The sequence below is a fragment of the Pinus tabuliformis genome, chromosome 7 (genome assembly GCF_031772625.1).
Source record: "Pinus tabuliformis cultivar Carrire ecotype Pingquan chromosome 7, CPIR1, whole genome shotgun sequence".
Classification (NCBI taxonomy): domain Eukaryota; kingdom Viridiplantae; phylum Streptophyta; class Pinopsida; order Pinales; family Pinaceae; genus Pinus; species Pinus tabuliformis.
The window spans coordinates 236,452,095-236,475,687 of NC_142293.1; the positions used below are offsets into that span (position 1 = coordinate 236,452,095).

At 37.7% G+C, this 23,593-nt stretch overlaps 1 protein-coding gene across 4 annotated transcripts in view; it reads left to right on the plus strand.

The window, feature by feature from the left end:
• The window catches only part of LOC149246724 (TraB family protein), a 140,985-nt gene that overhangs the window by 116,221 nt on the left and 1,171 nt on the right, over positions 1 to 23,593 (plus strand). For 2 of the 4 annotated variants that reach the window (XM_089458005.1, XM_089458003.1), the window contains 3 exons: positions 1,208 to 1,308; positions 21,879 to 21,990; positions 22,120 to 22,593. In XM_089458005.1, coding sequence (XP_089314131.1) covers positions 1,208 to 1,308; positions 21,879 to 21,990; positions 22,120 to 22,242 — 336 coding nt within the window. In that variant the 3' untranslated portion in view covers positions 22,243 to 22,593. Of the gene's footprint in view, positions 1 to 1,207; positions 1,309 to 21,878; positions 21,991 to 22,119; positions 22,594 to 23,593 lie in introns of those variants that run through there. The other 2 variants (XR_016266550.1, XM_089458004.1) reach the window with 2 other exon arrangements.

A 23,593-nucleotide genomic window follows, 5' to 3' on the forward strand; every position in this document is an offset into this window, starting at 1 on the left:
CAGAGAACTGATAATGAGTGTGTGCATATTGTATGTGGCAGTCAATGCTTAAACATTAGAGTTGTTTTTTCTCGTAAGAATAACTAGAGAAACATGTCAGAGAACTGATAATGAACTTGACATTTTATATATATAAAAGGGAGAGACTCAGGGAGAGAGACACCCAAAGAATATATTTATATATAAGAGAGATTATATATTATATATTTATATATTTAAATTGATTTTAATATTTGAGTATTTTGGCTCTATTAATTTTGATTATTATATAAATTATATAATTAAAAATATTTTTAATTTATTAATTTATTATTATATAATATTACCGCTCCTGATTAGCTGTTTCCTGTAAATTTTGGGGAAACCTCTAGCCGTTCTGGAAACCCATACCCAAGTTCCCAACGTTCCCACATTCTAGAAGCTCATGGAACATAGCTTTTAAGTATTGTATAGTGCTGCAAAAATCGGTTGAAAAGAACCTTACTAGGAAAGCTTAATATGAGTTTACCCATATGGTATACGGTTTGCTTATGTGCAAGTCCACAACCGTCAATTTTATTTGTTGTTTAATCCAGAGCAAAAGTGTTTTTGCAGCATTTAAAGAAGCATATATAATTAAAGATGGAATGCTGCATATAGATTATCATTAGAAGATGTTGCGAATCCTGAAGAAAGGAGAGAAGATTATTGGTTGTACTAGGTTATCACATATTGCATTTGTGGGATTTTTCAATCAAAATGTTCTTTCTTGAACTTGAAACGTGTGCTTTGAGTGTAGTGATTAGTTTTGATAAATTGCATGCTATCACATTTTCTCTTACACTAAGATGATAGAGCATTTTTGCATTATAATGAAGCAATTGATTAACTTAGATTGTCAGATGACAGATCAAATATATTCCCAGTGACATGGATAGACAATACTAGTAGTGGATTCGATTCCTTCCTTCCCTTTAGAGGAAAATAATAAATCCATGGATAGACAATACTAGTAGTGGCTTTGATTCCTTCCTTCCCTTTAGAGGTTAAAGAGTTTCTCAAAGCTACTGAAAAGTTTATTCAATATTTAATTCAAGTTGTCTTGAACAATCCCTTTTTTCTTGTATTAGTGGATGGCCTAAAAGTTGCACTTATTTCTAAATGTAACAGATTAAATCAGATTGTCTTCCGTTGCTCTACTGACTGATCACTATGCTGGTTTTGCAAGATGCGGCAGATGGGTGATGTTGATGTACTAACTCTCGTGATCCAAGAAATGAGTAAGACATTCCCGAGCCTGATAGAGACACTGGTCAATGAGCGGGACCTGTAAGTACATTTGCCTCTACCCTTTTACTTAAAATTGGCTATGCATGTACCTTGATACCTGTAAACTTCAATACCTTGATACGTGTTAATCTTCCTCAATACCTGTTAACTTCAATGGATGCAATACTTAATCACATTTCATTTTGTTTATAGTCTATGAGGAAATTGATATGTGGCGCTGAATGCTTTCAATTATTTTTTTTTATCCCATGGAGACTCATGTAGAAAATATTAAATTTTGTCAATATGCTTTCATATTTGACAAGAAACTAAGTTTAGTTTATAAATTTATTTCAGCTCTTTGAATATGCCTTCAGGCATTTTGTGACTATGCGATGCATCTGTTGTATCAATTAATATGGTTGGATTTATATTTCTCCGTACTGTAACAATGTGATTAACATTTTGTGATTGCAGTTAGAAGTGGATTGCTATCAATAAGAACTGTTTGAATGAAGCTTTGTATTTAGTGTGTGCTTTGTATATTTGTTAAGAAACTACCCTAAATTTATTCAATTAACATATCTTATGCAGCTTCGCTTGCATCATATCAGTTGGATTTGTATTTTTTGTGTGTGTGGAGAAAATTGAAGTTTCTTTATTATTGCTGTAAAGGCATATCTATGTGATAACTGAGATAGGACTGACAAGGATGCTGACAACTCAAAATCAGTTGAGCTCAGCAACGTTGGCATGATATGGTTTTTGGTGCAGTTAGTCATTCTCAAATTACTTTAGATATTTTGGATGTGTCCAATGTATGAAGGTGTTAAATTCAACTTACTTTTAGAAGTGATGAAGCACAACTTGCCTAGTTTGTGATGTCTACCTACTACCACGTTCCTATACCATAGGTGGGAGTAGCTTCTGGGTTAGAGATAGGTCAATTGACCTATTTTGTGGTAATTTATTGGACATTAATAAAATTTTCTTATTCTATCTCATCTTAAGGTTCTAAAATATGCCATAATCTTGAACTTTTGTCCAATTCCAGTATTTAAAATCTAGTCGACTCTAATGGAAGAAAAATATGGTAGGCATAATCATTGGAACAACTTTAATATAAAATAAGTCATGGTAAGAACCATTGGACTTCTTAAAACAAATTTTGGAGAATTGCATAAAATGAGATTGTATCTGCCTAAAGGAAAGTGGTACTTTGGAAACATAAAGCAGCAGGCCATGCAATGGGACCCTAGGACTTAGTTTTAAGGTTATTCCAAAGAGGCTTTGCGTAATGGATCGAGGAGTAGAAACGATAAGCAATATTTTGAATATCGAGTTCAAACTTCAAATTACAATTGAGATCTTCATGAGGCTGTACTCATTCTAATTATCTTCAGATTATTACAACATACAATTCTCATCAATTATTTGTTGGTCTGGGGATTGTCTCCTCTTCTTTTGATCTTTGCCTAGTTCACAACCTCCTCTTGAGTTCTCCTTCCTTCAAGCCAATCTTCATGACTGAGCACACAACTCTCGCAGCTCGATTGGCCTCTTCTTTTGATCTTTGCCTAGTTCACAACCTCCTCTTGAGTTCTCCTTCCTTCAAGCCAATCTTCATGACTGAGCACACAACTCTCGCAGCTCGCCGTCTTTTCCAATCCTTGGTAGAGTCTCGAGAAGCCAATATTTGCTTCTCAGAAACCAACCCTACTTTTTTTGTGTTTCGTTCTTTTATCCTTCCTCTCCACAAAAGCCATTTTCATTCAGCCAATGTTCTTCCACTTTTCCAACAAACTTAATTGCCACCTTACACGGTCCAACTTTTCCACTTCTTTAGCATGGCATAATTCTCATCTCAAAAACTCTTTGACTTCCTTCATCCACAACTTTTCCGTGTTTAGTTTAGGCATGCCATCTTCTTCTTTGTGCTTGTGCCGATGCCTCATTCTCTAGACACTCAATTCCTCAATTGCCTTATGCGCATTCTCATATTGTCATGTCCAAAGATGCTTTTGCATCAAACATCCCTTGCAAAGATGACGTTACACTTTTGTGTGTACATTTTCATTTGTAGCTTTGACCATAGTCTTTCCCTTTCAAAGCATTTGGAAGTTTTTGCATTTGGCTCATTCCTCCTATTTGTTGGCAAAATGTAACTAGGTTCAGTCTTCATTATTGTACTTGAAGTCAAAATGTAATATATTTGTCAAAAGAAAGTGAAAAGAATTTTATTAATTTAAATTGACTTATTAAAGCATGGGTTTCATTCTTGAGTCAATTATAGGTCAAGCCTCCATTGTAGGCTTTAGGTTGTTGTCAAAGCCATTTATTGTTTGGTTAGGGACTCCTCCATCAAGTCATCCTCTTCAGCAAAGTCATCAACTCGGCCTCTTCATCAAAGTCTCCAAGTCATCCTCTTCAAGTCTGCCTCAAAGGAATAATTATCAAGTGAATATCATGTCGGCCTAATTACAATGACACACCTCTTCATATTCTTATGTCGGCTCATTTCAAGATGGAAAACCACTATATATACCAAGTTGAGTTCTTCGCATTACATTAACTCAGAAAGTTCGGATTTTAGACAAGAAATTTCGGTACTATAACAAAGCTCGCATTACAGAGAAGTTTTCGGTGATCACAGTTCAATTTTATTACAGACTCGTTGCTCTCTTAGTTTGGTGCTACTTTAGACTTGATGTTACCACAAAGCTACCACAATGAGGAGGGATTGGAGGTCTCATAGTTTTGTTACTACAATTTCATGTTATCACAGTGAGAAGGTCTCTATACCTCCACAGAGAAAGGGTCATGGTATAACTACAATATTGAGGTCACAGTGATTGGATATCAATGTTATTACAATGATGAGATCTCGATACTATTATGAGGTCTCAATGCATCACAATGACAAGGATTCATTGCTATCATAGTGACATGGATTTTGGAATGCAAACAAAGTGAAAGGAGGAGGACTTGATGGAGGTAGTCTCGAGTCTAGATTGTAAGGGTCATGGTCGTCTCATCTTTTGAATCTACTGAAGGAAGAATTTGTGACTCATTTTTCCCCTCGAGGGGGTTTTGTTTTGATTTGGGGTAGCATTGGATGTGCTCTAGCCACGAAAATTGGTGGAGAGGCTAAAGCACATGAAATCTCCAATACCTAGAAATGGTTTGGGCAGAATCTAACTAGTTTGGGAGATATTAAAATAATTAATATTTTTAATGAAGTCCCTAAGTCTAAACTTAGGAAAAATAAAATATTAATGTGAATTAATATAAAACTGAGTTAGAATGGTCCAAACGTCATGGATCTGTTGATTTGGGGTAGCATTGGATGTGCTCTAGCCACAAAACTTTGTGGAGAGGCTAAGGCACATGAGATCTCCAATACCTAAAAAGGGTATGCGCAAATTCTAAATAGTTTGGGAGATATTAAAATAATTAATATTTTAATGGAGTCCCTGAGTCTAAACTTAGGGAAAATAAAATGTTAGTGTGAATTAATATAAAAATGTATTAGAATGGTCCAAAAGTCATGGATCAAGCCAATTCTAATCTTAGCCGTTGATTAGGGACTTAATCTCGGCTGTTGATTTGTCAACGAGAAAAGTATAAGAAGAGGCTTGAGGGTCACTTGGAGAATACACCAAGAAATCAAGATTTCAACTCTCTAGGGCTGGGTTTGCTGAGAAAGTTGAAAGAGTGATATGGAGTTGCAGCTGAGGGGCAGTGAATACAGAAGTAGAGAGGCAGAGATAGTGCCAGGAGGATCAGCGCAACAGCAGGAAAGCTGACGCAGAGGGCAGAAGCTGGAACTACCGGGAATAGCTGGAATTGCCGGGAAAGTTAACGCAGAGGGCAAAAGCCAGAATTGCCGGGAATAACTGGAACTGCCGGGAAAGCTAATGCAGAGGGCCGAAGCTGGAACTGCCAGAATTGTCGGGAATTGCCGAAACTGTCGGGAAAGCTGACGCATAGGGTAGAAGAGGCTGACACAGTGCCTGGAGGGTGACACTGGGGTTTTTCATGGGGTAGATTGGAGCTGAGGAGCTGCCAGAGTGTTTATCTGGGGTTTCAGCCAGAGCATTGTCTCCGAAGGAGAGGTACTACTGCCGAGATTTTTCTCTGTTGGGTGAGTCAGATTTGGCACCCAAATTGTATTTTGAAACTGCTTAATAAATCAAACCCTCAGATAGCTGCACCGATTTTCCTACATTGGGTTTTTTCGTGGACATTAGTCCAAAAATTACGGTGTCATTTGTGTGCTTGTTTCTGTTTCATTCAGTTGATGATCTGTAATGTGTTGAGCATGTACTTGTGTTTATTTTCAGTATTTACATGGTAAATAACTTGTTAATTAATCAGAACAAGTAGGAAGGAATAAATTAGAAAGTACATGGAGGGTTTCCAATTGTTAGACGTAGAAACTTCAACATGATCAAGCTAGATCTAATCTTAGCCGTTGATTAGGGACTTAATCTCGGTCGTTGAATTGTCGACAAGAAAAGTATAAGAGGAGGCTTCAGGGTCACTTGGAGAATACATTGAGTTGATCAGGAACTCGATTTTCAAGGGCAGGGCTTGCTGAGGAAATCGAAGGCTGTTGATTTGGGGTAGCATTGGATGTGCTCTAGCCATGAGAATTGGTGGAGAGGCTAAGGCACATGAGATCTCCAATACCCAGAAAGGGGTTGGGCAGATTCTAAACAATTTGGGAGATATTAAAATAATCAATAATTTTAATGGACTCCCTAAGTCTAAACTTAGGGAAAATAAAATATTAATGTGAATTAATATAAAACTGTGTTAGAATGGTCCAAAAGGCATGGATCAAGCCAGATCTAATCTTAGTGGTTGATTAGGGACTTAATCTCGGCCGTTGATTTGTCAACAAGAAAAGTATAAGAGGAGGCTTGAGAGTCACTTGGAGAACACACCAAGAGATCAAGATTTCGACTTTTTGGGGCTGGGTTTGCTGAGAAAGTTGAGAGAGTGATCAGAGTTGCAGCGGAGGGGCAGTGAATACAAAAGCAGAGAGGTAGAGATAACACCGGGAGGATTAGCGCAGTAGTCGGAGAGAGGGACGCAAAAGCAACCAAGGGTTCACGCAGAGCCAGCCAGGGCTCGCAAAGGTAGCCAGGAGCTGCGTAGTGCCTCAGAGGGCCAAATGATTGACGCAATGCCTTCATAGGCTGACGCAGGCTAAGCTAGAGTGACGCTGGGCTAATGCTGGGCCAGAGAAAGGTTGATGTAGTCCCTAGAGGCTGATACTGGGTTTTTGTGGGGCAGATTGGAGTTGTGGAGTTGCCAAAGTGTTTATTCGGGGTTTCAGCTGAAATATTTGCTTCCGAGTAGAGAGGTACTACTTCCGAGATTTTTCTTTGTTGGGTGAACCAGATTTGGCACCCAAATTGTATTTTGAAATTGCTTAATAAATCAAACCCTTAGATAGCTGCATCGGTTTTCCCGCATTGGGTTTTTCTGGGGACATTAGTCCAAAAACAACAGTGTCACTTGTGTGTTTGTTTCTGTTTACTTCAGTTGATGATCTGTAATGTGTTGAGCATGTACTTGTATTTATTTCCAGTATTTACATGGTAAATAACTTGTAAATTAATAGCACAAGTAGGTAGGAATAAATCAGTAAAGTGCATGAAGGGTTTCTAATGTAATAGACTTAGAAATTCCAACATGGTATCAAAGCGTGGTTGCCGATCACAGGAGAATTGAGGACATTGGCCGAGCAGAGCAGCGGCAGTAGAAAACAACTATCCCGAGTGACAGAAGTTGGTTTTAGCAGAATAACAGTAAGGAAGGGGTGATGCAGTGCCTGCATCATCAAGATTGAGCCAGGAAGAGGCAGCGCAGAGGCTAAGGGAGGCAAAGGCAGACTCACGCAGAGCCACACAGAGGCCAGGAGGGCTGACATAGTTGGTTGAGGAGGCTGATTTGCCGGTACCGGGATTGCACCGAGCCTAGGAGCTCTAACCTTCAGTTCACTGGGATTCAGGAGGCTGTGGGTAAGTTGCATAGTGGAGCTGGTGGGGTACTGTTGTTAGAACAATACCTAACAGGGTAAAATGGCCCCCAAAGACTAAATTTTGCACTACTTCTTCCTCAAAGCAACCTCCTACTAGAGCTAATTGTGCGCCCTTAGTTGAACACAATTCCTCAAATACAAATGATCTGGATCAATTGTATCAAATTGGTAATTATATCACTACACGGTGTTCTTACGCTGAAAATGCCATAGATGATCTGGGTCCACAAAATGAATTCATTCTAGCTAATCTTAAGCTCTTACATGATGAACAACAAGAAGAAAGAGCTGAGAAAGAAGCCAGGATGCAAAAGAAAGAATGAAGAAGAAAATCAAAAGAAGCCCAGAGCTCAAAATTTTCTATAGATATGTCGACCCCAAATTTTTGGGATCTGGAAGAAACAGAAGCTAGCACCTCTGAAACACCTTTCAGGCCAATGAAAATAGAGTCTGTTTCAGAAAAGCCAAGAAAAACAAAAGAAGAAATAGTGACTCTTGAAAATGTAGCTTCTAAGTTCCCATCTTTTATTATGCATCAATCCAAAAAGCAAATTTTGTCAAAGAAGTCCAAAAATATCCTAGGATAAAAGAAGATCTGTTTGCTTCTAATTCTAGTGGTTATATTCTAGATTTGGACAAATCAACAAATCCAGCTAAATTAATTAGAATATGGATTGGAGCTTTATACTAGATGCAAGTAACCACAAAGCTCGATAACGTATCCATATTTGTTCTAGCAGAAAAGAGAATGGCCGGAATAGTTTATCACTGGTGGATTGGACCACCTGCATTAGAACGACAAGCAGTCGTGGCAGCAGGACTATCTACTCTAGAGCTACTACTGAAAACACAGTTTGTCCCCGAGCCAATTGATGAGAAAAAGCAAATCATTACAGATCTTGCTAGAATGGAGTTGAAAGATTTAAAATATCTTGAATCTTTTGGTCAAGATTTTATGGCCAAAGTTTATAAAGCAAATCTTTCAAATGATTTAGTTCAGAAAATTTCTTTTTTATCAAAATTACCAGGAAATCTAGGAGATCTGATTTCTAAAGATATTGAGCTTCAAAGCAAATCTATTGATCAGATTTACTGGGTAGATCTTTTATTCTGGTGTCAAGAAAAAGTTAAATATCTCTGTTGGCAAAAACAAGCACATGATATAACTCCCAGTGCTAATGTTTGTTGTGCTGCTTTGCCCTAGACACCATTTAAGAAAAAGAGAAAGCATAAAAGGTATGGAAAATTCAAGACCAAGAAAATTGCAAATCTAAAATGACCTTTTAAAAGTTTTAGATTTTTGAAGAAGAGGAAACAACTGAGAACCAAAAATAATTGTTGTTTCATATGTAAACAAAAAGGACATTATGCTCATGCCTGTCCAAAGAGCACATCCGATAAATTGAAAGCATGTGTAGATATTGAAGAATTTTGTGATGATTGGTCTGTTGTACAGTCAGAAGAAGAACCATCAAATGTATATATGTTGACTGATGCTTTTGTTTCAGAAGAAGAAGAGTTAATCAGTTCTGTTCAAAAGATGAATATTTGCTATGACTGTTCCACTGAAGAATCTTCAGTTGAAAACGAAGAAGAACTTCACTACAGTGAAGAATTTGAGACTGAAACTGACATTTCTAAAACAAGTGAAACCGAATCTTTATGTTGGTCTTTGGAGTTAGAGAAAGACAAAGGAAAGAAAGTAATCCCTCTTCTCCCTCAGTTAAATTCTTTCTGTCCGTATAAGAAAAAGGTTGGACAGACATCTTCAATTGCAGTTCCCGAATTCGACCCAATAGCAGAACAAAGTTTCTTAAAGAAAATGGTAAAAACACATAATCTTTTGTATATACCAGTGTCTGTGCAGGTCAAAAATAGTTGGATAGATCTTGATGCATTTATTGATACTGGCGGCTCAAAAAATCTTGCCAGACCATCGTTATTCAAAGGATTATGGAAACCTCTCCAAAATATCCTAATCTCAGAAATGGTCGGAGGCACAGTTAATCTCACCCACTATGTAGATAATGTGTCTTTAAAAGTAGGTGGGAAGATCGTAAAGATATCCGCTATCCAGCATTATGATCCATCAACCGGTTTATTTTTAGGCATGCCATTTATAAATTCAGTATTACCACTAACAATCAGTGAAGATAAAGTTATCTTCAATTTCAAGAAGTAAGCTATCTCTGTTCCAAGATTAAAATTTGCAGACTCAGAAGTTCGAAGAGAAAGCCAGAGAAATACTAGTACAAGAAAGCCAAAAATTGATTCAAAAGATTGGTAGGAAGTATTGCAAATTTATGAGGATAAAGAAGCTCTCAAAACAAAACATAAAGCAGCCATAGACCCCCCAGAGGTTTCAAGATCAAATTTCTATGTATCAACGATTAGTCAAAAGCTACTCAGAAGACCCCTAGAAGTTTTGGGAAAAAGAGAGCCCCAAGCAAGAAATTGTGACGATGCATGACAATGGAGTAAAAGGTAAGTTAATTCCTTGCACTCCCTCTGATGAACAAGAGATCAAAAAACAGATTGAAGAATTGTTAAAGATGAGATTGATTGAACCAAGTGTTTCTCACTATTCATGTTCTGCATTCTTAGTTCGGAATCATTCCAAAATAGTTCAAGGTAAAGCAAGAATGGTGATCAATTATAAACCATTGAATGCAATCACTCAAAGTTTTCATTATCCATTACCTCGTCAAGAAGTAATAATGCAGAAGATTCAGAAAAGTAAAATCTTCAGTAAATTTGATATGAAATCTGGTTATTACTAGATTCAGATTGAAGAAGCAGACATGCACAAGACAACATTCACATGCCCTGTAGGATTTTATCAATGGAAAGTTGTTCCATTCGGATTAAAGAATGCTCCTACTTTCTTCCAGAAAAGAATGGACTTTATCTTTGGTAAGTATGATTTTATCATAACTTACATCGATGATATTCTAGTTCACAGTCCGGATTTACAAACTCATTTGGCCCATTTAGAAATATTTTTTCAAGAAGTCCAAGCTCATGGTATTGTTCTCTCAGAATAGAAAATGGTGTTATTTCAAAATGATATTGATTTCCTTGGGATTCATGTAATAGATGGACATATACAAATGCAGCCTCATGTTCTTACGTAGCTTGCTGAGTTTCCCGATGAACTTAAAAACACCAAAATGATTCAAAGATTTTTGGGTGATTTAAATTACATCCATAAATACATTCCCAGGCTATCCGAAAAAACTGCTCCTATCAAAAAGCATTTGAAATCAGGATGGTCTAGTCAAGCCACTGTAGCAGTCAAAAAGCTCAAAGAAGAATGTAAATCCCTTCTAAAGTTGCAATCCCCAGGAGACGGATTGCTAATCCTACAAACATATGCCTCTGATGAATTTTGGGCAGCTGTTCTTTTTGAAAAGGAGGAAAATAAAGAAGAACTATGCGCCTATGCATCAGGAGAATTTCTCCCCAATTAGAAAAATTATTTTGCTATTGAAAAAGGAACTCTTGCAATATTTAATGGCATTCAGAAATTTGAATTGTACCTTGCACCAAGAAAGTTCTTGATTAGGACTGACTCAATGAATTTCAAATATTTCTTGTCAGCAAAATTATCAAGACAAATGGCAAGAGGAAGACTATTAGCATGGCAAATCTGGTTCCAACAATATGATTTTGATGTAGAATGGATTCCTGGAAATTCTAACTATATTGCCGATGCTCTTACCAGGGAAATGAATAAAACTCATCGAGTTGGCCGCAACAGAAAAGAAGTCAAAGGAAGCATTTTTGATATTCCAGATCAACGAGATAATTTTTCCACTTTGGCAAAAAGATTTAAAATTCTTGAAAAGCATGTTGAAGATCTTTGTCTTGAGATAAAGAAAGTAGTTGGACTCAGGCTTCAAAGGAATCAATGGATTTAGAAATGTCAAGCTTGGCAATCAAAGAATATTGGCACACTTCTTGGATTGGATCTTGAATTGGTAAAAGTATACTCTTTACCAAATATGAAAGTCAAGTTATATTTCAAAACTCTTGATGATCTATGGTCCATACAGTATACACAATCTATGATTTGGGTTTTACAGATTTTAAATTATTATCAGATGATTGGTTGTATTGATTTCACACTTGAAATCTTTACAAGTGCTAAGATGATGGACCTTGATGATATTAATATCAAGATAGAAGTTGGAAAGTTTTTACAGTCCTTAAGAATCCCAGATCTATTCGAAGAAATGGAAGCATCATATTTACAAAGAAGAGATGTAGATTATATGCACTCAGATACTTTTCCTCAGTATGAAATCTTCGAGCCATTTGCAGATTGGGAAATCAAGGACGGATATTGCAAGAAGAAACAGGTTGAAAGAACATCCCAATGTGTAGAAAGAACTCTGCAGTATATCAAAATCTTTTCAACACCATGGGATTTTCAAAGCCCAGAAATCAGAAATGCTATTGATCCAAATCCTTTTTCACAGGTTTTTGCAAATTAGTTTTCAGAAAGTTCTGCCTTTGCAGAAAACAAAGATGAAGTGAATAGAGTCTTGGGATGGTTAAAAGAATTTCCCATGCAAAAGTTAGTTGAAAAAATCCACATCATTAAAAAACTGACAGAATTACAAGGGAAGCATCTTGTTTTAAAGTTTTTTGTGAACCAAAAGGCATTAATCACAGTTGGAGTAAGTTCAGGAAATTGGACAGCAGACACTATATGTTTGATCAGCTTGTTATTATCAACCAGGGTATGCACAACATTCAATTTTGAGTTTGGATGGCAAGAAAAAGAAGGCGTTAGTGATCACTGCAAAATCTGGGTACAACACACCATAGAAACAGCAACTAGCATGTTCCAGATCTTCAAATGGGAATTATTGGATGGGATAGAGCTACCAGTACAACAGATGACGACCTTCTTGAAAGCTCATAAAGATTCCTTTTTGGACATCGAGATAAATCCTACGTCTTATATCAGTAGATGGAGAAAAAGAGATGACCCATTCAAGCTACCCATTCTTTGCCATCTTTTTTATTACCCCCCACCTCCGCTTTTGTTATGACCCTTAGGAGTGCCAAGTTCTGATCTCTAGTCACTATTTTGGGGATATGTTGACTAACTTTATCAATGTCGTCCTCCCTTCTGATATTGGGTTCTGTCAGGATCTCTTTAAAAAAATGTTGTACCATCAGATTCTCCATTTTAGCCTTCTGTGTTATCTTGTTGCCTTGGTATCTTTTAGGGAGAATGTTTTGTTTTGCTGTTGATGTTGTAACATTGCCTTAAGGAAGAATTTCATGTTTCTTTCTCCTTTTAGCCATTGAATTCTCGAATTTTGTTTCCATAAGATTTCCTCTTGTTTTCTTCTTTCCTCCAGTTTATTTAGCATTAATCCTTCTTCTTCTGTCAGTTCTTCATTTCTTCCTTCTTCTATGCTTTTCTGTTGTATTTGTTTCATCCTTATCTTGAGCGTTTCTTGTTCCTTTTGAATATTTCCAAATTCTTCTCTGTTCCACTTCTTTATCCTTCCTTTTAAGTGCTTTAATCTGAGTTGGAGGTTGTGCATTTTATTTCTTCCTTCCATCTCAGTCTTAGTCTCCATCCACCAATTCTTCATTTTATCTATGAAGGTGGGATCTCTCAACCAGAATGCCTCAAACCTAAAGGGTCTATTTTGGTTTTGTTGATTCATAGCTATTTCTAGTTTAATGGGCCAGTGATTCGACCCTAGACACGGGAGGATTGTTTCTTCATAGAAGATATCTTTTCCAGTGAAGTGTTCTATTGCTAGGAATTTGTCTAGCCTGGATGCTATTTGTCTGCTCCCTCCTCGTCGATTGTTCCACGTTTATTTTCCATTTATGGTTGGAATATCTACCATTTTCAGTTCTGCGTGAAGGTCCCTGAATCTCTCCATCTCTGGCTCTTCTCTTTGCAGTCCACCTTTTTTCTCATCCTTTGATGCTGTCATGTTAAATTCTTCTGCTATCAACCACAGTTTTTCTTCATGAAGGTTTCCTAGCTGCTGAAGTTGGAGGAGAAAGCTTCCTCTTTTTGCTGGTGTATGAGGGTCGTATACTGCCGAAACTAGAAACCATTCTTTATTTCCGATTAACCAAAAATTCCCTGTGAGTATTCTTTTCATGCATATCCAGTAATTTGCTGTGATTTCTACAGGGTTCCATAGTAATGCTATGCCTCCTGTGCTGCCTTTCGCATCTATGGTCATACATTCATGTTTCGGTTTTACTTTGTTTAGGATTTCCTCCATTTTCCTTCCTGAGATTTTTGTTTCCTGTAACAACATTAGTTGGGGTTTTTCTTTTCTTAGCCTTTCCGCTAAGTGTCTCTGTTTGCCTTTACTATTAAGGCCTCTTATATTCCAAGATGTAATTATCATTGGGGTATTTGGCTTGTCTGGTGGAATACCTCCGAAAGCGAAACTACTCTCCCGGTGTTCACTAACATTTCTCCCATGATCTATATCGATTCCTTTAGATTTCTCCGACCTCTTTTTTTCCTGCCTTTTGCTTTGCTTTGATGGTCTTGAGTATTATCTTGTTGGAGGCCTAGTTGTTCTACCATTTCCATCTTTCCCTGTCCCTGTTTCGCTTGGTACTGTTGAAAAGTTTCTCTGTATATTCTTTCTTGCTCTTATGGAATGAATCTTTCATCCAGGTGTCTCCATTCATCTAGAAGTTTCCTCACTACTTCTTCTTTTGAACTTAGTTCTTCTCCTTTGCTTGTGTCAATTTCCATTACTGCATTGTCCATCTTCTCCCTCGCTTCCTTTTCCTCCTTCTCTGTTGGTTCACTTTGTGCCTTTCTCTTGGTATGTGATTTGCCTTGACTTGTGTTGCTTTCCTTTCCTTTTTCTCCTTGATAGTCCATTGTTTGGGTCTCGTTGTTATCTTCTTCTTCTTCTTGTAGGATTTCAAAGCTGTTTGTATTACTTGGTTGGGTTTGTTGTTCTTTCCTTCCTTCACTAGGGTTCTCTCTTCTGTGCCTTCTTTTGCCTTTTACTTCCTGAAACCCTTCCTTGTCTTTTTGATTTTTCCTCTGTTGTTTGTTCCTTCGCTCCTCTTCTTCTGTATTGAGTGGGCATTCCTTGAACAAATGTCCATACTCATGACATCTGCAGCATCTAAATGGAATGTGCTCGTAGTCGAGGGTTCGCTGCCATACTTCCTCATGATACTCTAGCTCTGCTGTATTTGGAATAGGGTAAGCTATATTCATGTAGACACAAATTCTAGCATATGAGGTGTATTTTCCCTTTTTTGTAGTTTCAGCTATTTTAACAAAGCTTCCTATTGTGTTTCCTATACCCTTTAGGATCTTCGGATCCCAGAAGTCCATTGGTAGCCAGAATAACCTTACCCATACAGGGGTTGCCAGGGATTTTTCCTTATCGGGGTTATAAAATTCTTCCCAGTCTCTCATAAACAGTCCAACATTATAATGAAAGTAAGGACCATTTTCAAACACTTTTTCTTTATCTTGCAGGTTCGAGAAGATTACCGTGAAGAAGCCTCTTGCTCCCAGCTTTAGCTTAATATGGCCTTGGGGTTGCCATTTTTGTTGGATCCATATGGTGAGGTCCTTTTCCGTCAGCGATACTCTGATGCACTTGCAAATTAGCGCATGGTCTTTCATGTAGCTTCTGTATCGCTCCAGTTTTCCCATCGGGATTATAAATCTTGGTTTCTTCGTCGCACATGGTAAACACTTGCCTTTGCTGCCTGCCTGCCATCGTGCTCCAAGGACAGGTCCCGGTTTTCTTGTTTCTTCCGCGTGGTTGCTAGTTTTCTGGCCTTCTCCTGCTGCGGCATCTCGATTGGAGGGGATCTCTCCTCTCCTCTCCTCCTCTGACATTTCTTCTGGTTCTTGGTTTCTGTGTCTGTCGCTTGTTGCAGTTTTTGGTTTTCCACGCGCCGCCTAACTCATGGCCACCTGACCATTAGGGTTGCAGAGCTCATTTCTTTTTATAGTTGAATATAGTTTAACTTGGAGGTGTTTAGAAGATTCATTTGTGAATTGAGTTGCTGCAAATTAGGAGTTCATGCCTTTTAAATGTGGGGTAATTTTTTATATTTTCATCTGAAGGAGGAAAATGGGTCAACTAGATACTTGGTGATGACCATTCCCTAGTTTCCCAACAATTCAAGCCCAACATCAATTCGTAGCCCCACTTTGGACAAAAGCTCATTAAGTGCTAATAGTCCAAGAGGCAACTCATCCTGTCCACAGTTTAATAACGGTGTCGCTGTGGATCGTATCCAAACAGGTTTGCACTCCTGTGTGATAGCATGATGCCCCATTGGCCTTTCATCTTGCACACAAACAATCCATGTAGACTGAGTTGTAGTCAATCAACCAGAAACATGGAGACAGAATAAATAAAAAGATTTATTTTTTATTTTTTCGACCATGCAACTTTGAGAACTCTGCCTGGTGCCTTCAATGATGGATTCCTCTACTTTTATGCTTTGTTCCTCAACTTGCGCACCACACATGGTGATCTCCAACGACCTGTACTCTTATTATGTTTAGAAACTTTTGATGCAACTGGTGCATTCCTCCAGTGTTTTCTCAACGTTAATCCTCTCCGTTATAACTTAGACTTGGGAGTTGACTACACTTCAAGTCCTCTGGAAGCTATTGACGAATATGCTTATAAAATTCCAGCATAGCTATCTCATGATAGTGCACATGTTTTCTTTGTGCTTGCCCATCACTCTGTTATAGTTTACATGGTTCATTGGTGCTTCTTAAACTCATATAGGATGCTCACATGCCTCAGTTGTTGCAACTAGATTTTATCTGACATCACTTCCCTCTGGGCCGTAACTACTCAGTTTGCTTCCTCATTATTTTTTTATTGTTTTCTCTAATACTGTCCATGACGTCTCATCCTCATGACCTCTGTGTAGTGTCATGCTACTTCACAAATATTCTTACAATGCATTGGTTTTCACGATGCCATCTTCCCAAGTTGCTCAAATTCACCAATAGATCCATTGTCTTGCGCAATTGATAAAGAACAAAGAGGCGAAGAAAAAATATCCCAAAAAAAAAACAAACATGAGAGAACAAATGGAAGGGCATTGGGGCATTTGCCAAACAATGTATGCTTTACAAAGAAACTGTATTTACCAAACTGTGGTCAGTGTAGCCACTGGGCATGAAACTATTTGACCATGTTAAACTGTCGTGATGCAGGAGCATTAGAGCTTCCAAGCCACTAAGTCATTGATGTAACAAAGTTTCAAGAAGGGGTCTTGATTTTTTAGAGGAATTTATATTCTTCTATGTAAATAAATTGTGTTTTTCCAAGTTTAGATATTTTTATGAGTTTAGAACTAGATGAGTCATAGTTTTAGAAAAGCTATCGATAGGTGATATTTTTTCCATAAAATAAAAACTAATTTACCTTAAAAGAACATGAGAGTTTTTAGGTATAATTGATGAGAGCTTTTGCGAATAAATCAGGGAATGATTTATGGATGTAGGAAAATCTACTTTTCTTCTAATTTTGTATTTAATCATTGTAAGCTATGGGCAAGGCTAATGACCAAATGAATGTAGAATCAAGCCATTGAGAGTGAATGGAGAGAAATGAATGTTTTGATGCTTGTATGTAGTATGTACAATTCTTGTGATATGGATGAAAAGAAAATTCACCATATCGCTGTGTGTCTCTTTCCATGTATTATGTATGAATGCATTCAAGATATGGTGAATATGTGTTAATGTGAGATTAACTAAATATGTACATGAATTTTAGATTAGAAGACAATCTATCTCTGTGATTGGCTGTGTAAGGAAAATTAATGGAACAGAGTTTCATACTTTCTGTGTATGAATTATCTACATGCATGATTGTTTGAAGAATTTTGGTCTGGGTATGAATTCTAGAATAATATGGAATTCAATCTCTAAATGGGCGTGTTTTTTAAATACAATTGAGCAACAGAGCTGGGAAGAATTACCATCTGGAATTCCAACTAAATCGAGATAGAATTTGGGTAGAACCTATATAGGTTCCAAATTCTGTAGGTCTCCATGACTTCAAGAATCCGGTGAAGGATTAGGGATTTTGGTGTGAGTAATTCCAACAGAACAAGTAGAAAACTTGTTGATGATAAAGAATTCCCTGTGTGTGGATTGAGGGGTATTTGTGTGAACAACCTTGCAGAATGAGGGAGTTACAGAAGGTGGTGTATGAGAACCTTGCATTAGCAGTGAATTGACATCTGAGAAGAAAGAAGTTAGGACTTGCATAAAAAAGTGGATTTTCCTGCGATCATGTGGTTAGCCTATCACTTTGTAAAAATCTTGCGTTTTGTCAACTTAAAACAATGTAAATGATTTGAAGGAGTGTTGTGGGGGAGTGTGCCCCCCCCCCTGATCCCGCTCCCAATCTGCGCTCCGAGCGAGAGCGACTTGGGAGAGCGCTCTTGGAAAAAAAATCCACTCCCTGCCTATTGCTGGATCAAAGTAGGGAGCGATTGCTCCCGACCACTCCCGGGCTATAAAAAACGCTCCATGCCGGTGAGTGATGAAAAAAAAATCATGCGAGGAAAAGAAAAAGCCGTCGGAAAAATATAAAGCGTCACCGGTTTTGGGGGAAAAAAGGGAGGAAAGGGAGGGAGGGGGAAATATAAATAAACCCTCCCTCCAATCAATTTCATCATTTTAGAAGAGAGTGAGAGTGAGAGCAAGATGAGAGTAAGAGAGGGTGAGCAAGAGAGAATGAGGGGCAAGAGAGAGCAAGTGAGAGTGAGAGCAAGGTGCAAGGAGAGAGCAAGTGCCAAGGAGCAAGGAGCAAGAGAAAGCAAGGAGGGGAGATTGGAGGCCAAAGAGGTAGGCTCTATTTTAGCAATTTTTTTTAATGTTCATGAATTATTACTAAATAAATAAATAAAAATTTTTCTCCCGTTCCATTTTTTTGCAGATTCAAACATCATGGTTATATTTTTTGGCATTTTCTTCTTCTTGGTTCTGTTTTTGGTTATTATGGTGTTGGAGAGTAGAAAAATGAGGGTTGAAAATGAAGAAGGGGATGAAGAAGGGGATCATAGTGAATTTGATGAAAACCCCGGTGAGGAGGAGTTGAAGGAGAGTGAACATGAGCCAGCGCAAAAAACTAAACAAGACCAAACTCCATTGTGGAAATATGTTAATAGGCCTGAAGCAGGGAAAGGGGGTGGAACCACTAAATTTTATTGCCTCCATTGCAACAATAATTACACAAGTTCATACTCCCGTGCTAGAAAGCACTTGCGGGAAAAGGCCATGGGATGGAGATAAACAAATAGGAACCAAAACTTGTTCAGGTATGTCAGCAGCTGATAGAGCCAAATACACAAGGGAAGAGGAGGAAGCCCAATACAAATTTAAAAAAATCAAATGGTTTCTTTGAACCAAGCTCACAATCACATGCACAAAGAACTCCTTCAACATCCTCCCAAGGCAGTGGATATGGAGGCACGGGGTCACCAGGTTTAAGGCGTAGAAGCATATCAGATTTCCTTGATGAAGGGTGTAGGAATGATGTGGATTCAAAAGTTTACAGGTTTCTCTATGCATGTGGGATACCATTCAATGTTTTTCGCTCACCTTATTGGCACGAAATGGTTTCTGCCATAAATGATGCCCCTAAAGGATACAAGAGCCCTGGGTATGACAAGGGAAGAACTGTTGGACTTGATCATGAAAAAACAAAAATATCACATTCTTTGAATAGAATGACAAGTTCTTGGACTTACCATGGGGTGTCCATTGTATCTGATGGATGGAAAAATGTAAAAGGAAAGCCATTGATAAATGTTCTTGTTGTGTCTGTTAGTGGTGCCATCTTTCTTTCAGCATATGATTACTCAGACAAGTTCAAGTCCGGCATCAACATTGCAAAACCATTACTTGAAACAATTGAGCATATTGGGCCATACAATGTCATCCAAGTCATCATTGATAATGCTCCTAATTGTAAGGCAACGAGAGCAATTATTGAGGATAGATACCCCAACATATTTTGGTCTGGGTGTTTGGTTCACACAATGAACCTTTTGATGCATGATATTGTTAAGAATAAAAATGAACAATACAAATGGATTGGTGATTTGTACAAGAGAGGCAAAGAAATGATAAAATTTATTACAAACCATAGCAATACCCATGGCCTTTTCCGCAGTTACTCAAGATTGGAGTTGTTGAAGATTGTAAGGACTAGATTTGGTAGCCCTCACCTTCCGACGCCTTTTGAAGGTAAGAGAGTCATTGGCTAGCATGGTATCAAATCCACACTAGCAGGTATTAAAGGAAAGGGCTACAAATGCAGTTGGCAGGCAAGGTTTTGAACAGGTGGAAGAGGCCACTCTTGATGGTATGTTTTGGGCCCGTGTGAGGCAAGTATTGGATTTCACTAATGTCGTTTATCACATGATTCGGTTTGTAGATACAGATAAACCAGTGATTAGCGAGGTGTATGAGCAGATGGATACCATGTTGGGGCAAATAAAAGATATTGTTCATAAAAATGATCCCAACTTGTATAAACTGATTCACGATTGTGTGTGTATATGGTGGGATAAACTTAATGTTCCACTACATTGCTTAGTGTATATTCTTAACGATGGGATAAACTTAATGTTCCACTACATTGCTTGGTGTATATCCTTACGCCAAAATACTACTCTGCATCTTGGTTGGGCCAACCTGCACCAGGGGGTAGGGTTAGGGTCAAACCCCATATAGATGAAGAGGTATTTACAGGATATTTGCAAGCATTAGAAAAGTTGATACTTGACAGGGAGGAATGTGCTAGTGTGCGTCTTGAATTAGGCAGATACTATGGTTGCACTGATTTGTTTTGTACCTTTCATGCAATGGAAGATAGAGACAGATTTGATGCTCTCACATGGTGGGAATCATATGGTGGTCAGGGACTTTTGCCAAAATTGGCAAAAAATGTTTTCTCTCACAGGTTGTAAATACTTCTTCTGCAAAGAGGTGTTGGAGCACCTACAACTTCATACATAATGTGAAAAGAAACAGACTCAATGAAAACCAGGCAGAAAGCTTGGTTTATGTGCACTACAACTTGAGGTTGTTGAGTCATTACTATGATCGGGCTTATGAGGATCCAACATATAAAATTTGGGACAACCACCCAGAGGATGATAATTTGGAGGATGGCACTATACATCTTGAAGAACTGGAAGCGGAACTTATGAAAGAGGAAGATGAAGCAATAACCATGCCACTTCCATCATCCAGTAGCAGTGCTCGAGTTCCGAGTCTTGTTCCCTTGTTGTCACCGCCTCCATCTACACCCTCACGTGGAGGGCATGTGCCTTCTGGTTTTTGTCGTCGGTCTATGCGGGAGGAGACTCCTAGAAGACCACCACAACCCGCTCATACGACACTTCTCGTGGCAAGGGCCACATGAAGTAGTAGATAATAGATTTACAGTTTACTTGCCTTTTTTAGTTTCTATTAGTTTTCATAACTGTTGAGTCTTAGACTCTTTCATATTTATTATGATATTTTTTGTAAACAGTGTATGACAATTTAAGTTTGAAGTTTGAAGTTGGCAATTATAACTCATTGGTAATGATTTTGAGTTATGAATATGATGCTTCATGAAAATTGTTTCATTTCATTTTATAATTCATTTTATAACATTTCATTTTATGTTAGATATTATTTCTTGTAATGGTTAAACTTAGCTTACAAGTACAACTTTGGTGATCAATGATGATAAATGTTATATATTGAATTTTCAATTTTGAAAGCTTGAAGTTGAAACTTCAAGATTGATGAATCATGATTCACGAGACTCAATATGTTGTTTGTTACTAACTTGTGGACATGGTTGATGAAGATTATAACTTCTAGATGATTGATGTTATATGGTTCAATGATCAATCCATGTGTTTTTATGTTTTTTATATCTAATTCATCATTTTACATGTTTTTGTTGACATATATGTATCAAAATATAAAAAAAATATATATATATATATATATATATATATATATATATATATATATATCGCTCTGGGATTCGCTCCCAAACCAGGAGCTTTTGAAAATGTCGCTTTGGCTCCCAAGTAACACTGATTTGAGGGAAATTTCAAGCAACTTCTTCAGCATTTTCAAATTTTGCAAATTGGGGCTGTGAGCCCAGCATGGCTGTTCAACCTTTGTTTTCCTTTTGCGGATTCTATAGAAGAAAAATCTAGAATATCTAATCTCACATAAAGTTTGACGATACTGTGCTTGAAATCGAAGGGATTAATGCATACCAAGAAACTGTACTTAGATATAGAGGGCTTGATCATAATGCACACTAAAAACCTGGAATAACTATCTGCAGATGATCATATAATTGCCCGTTTAAACTTGAATATTGTATGGATTGTTTGCAGGCATTCAAATTTTAATGTTGTTTTAACATGTCAAGCTGTTTCAAACTTTGCAATACTATTTAGTTCTTCCCCAATTTCATTGAACAGAATTGAAAGCTCTTCATGAGTACAATGTTCTAACTTAGTCTCTAATTTACCCATGCAGTTATATGTCATCGACACTATTGAAAGTTGCAAAAGAACATGCCTCAGTGGTAGCCGTTGTTGGACGAGGGCATTTGTCTGGCATTGAGAAAAATTGGATGAAACCAGTTTCGGTTGGGTTTCGCTCCCTCTGTATCCATATAAAGCTCAATTATTTTAGAAGGATATAAGTGCCCTTGTCTATTCTTGATTTATGGTATGACAGACGTATTAAATCTATAAATCTCCTTTATGTGGAACAGGTTAACTCTTTACTGGAAGTTCCAGTGGCAAAGTCCGCCTCTATGAAACTTCGGACAGCAGTTGCTTTGGCTGTTGGTGGTGTTGCCATCTTTAGCGGTTTTTATTGGACGAGGAAGAAATAGGATGAACGTGTTCAATTTTTCTTGTAAGATTGTAAAAGATCACAGCATGACAGGTGGGTCTAGGCCTGGTTTCAGCTGACCTTAACAGCATCTCTCGCTTCATGTGCTGCTTTTAAACAATGTTTTGGAAGAATTCCGTTATCTTTTAGTCAGTGGCATGGGTTGCAATGACATTCCTTTCATTTTCTTTTTAAATTGGTTAATATTGTGCATAGAAAATGGACTATGGTTGTGCAGATAAAATAAGGAAATAGCACAAAAACAAAAGAGTTTTTATGAGAAACAAACCATGATGCGATTCTGATCAATTGCATAAGTTTACACATGAAATGAAAAGATATTTTAATGTCATAGTACCTTCCCGGGGTATGGGGGCCTCCTTCTTTCTTTCTCGGGTATGTCTCTGTATGTATATGACTGACCTTCTGTTAATGACTAGCAATAAATCGTGGCAAAGACTAGCGGCTATTGGCTATCAACAAGGACCTTAAGGCGATGAAACCTGGCATGGATCTGGGTTTCTTTTCCCCTTAATGCCCCTCCTGACTGGCTGGCATAAGGTCAAAGTGTGGTTGGGTAAGGAATGTATATCGCTTGTCTGTAACCAGACAAGGGCAGGCAGCGCTTAATAACCGGTTTGTTGAAGGGAGTGGTAAGTCAAGTATCTGGTGGATGCTCGTAAGTCAAAGGTTCATAGATGTTGTACCCTACTTCAATTCCTGGCTTCATAAACGGCAGGCAGTACTCTCTAAATCAAGGTTGGTTGATCGGTTCCTTATGGAAGGGTAATGGGTTGGGCATCATTCCATGTCCTAGGTTGAGGGTAGTAAAAAAGGGTAAGGGGGAGGTTGTTGTTTTATAAGATACTAAAAATAAAAATAATAATAATCTGTAAGACTACCAGTTCCTTGCTTTTCGACTTTTGCAATTCAACCCTGATGAAATGCAATTCGAAATTCGATCCTACAAGGTGATCAGCCGAACAGAGGTATCAAGCACGGTTCACGACCCTCGCAATATGATAGAGCAATTATAACGTCAACAACGAAAAAGAACTAAAGAACAAATAAGACGTTGGGGCTAATATCTTTTTTTTTCTTAGGGTAGGGAAACTACTATGGGATTGTACACAAAGGTATTGAAGTTCTCAAGTCACAAAAATATTGATTTGAAGGATTAAATGCAATGTTTTAACAAATTTCGACGAAGGACACAACTAAATGGGGCTGCATCTTTCTGATGTGTGAAAATTATTTTTTATATAAATAATTTTAAATATAAAAATATGAGTAATTTTTTTTATTTTTATTAATTTAAAATAAAAATAATATTTTTTAATTTATAACTTAAT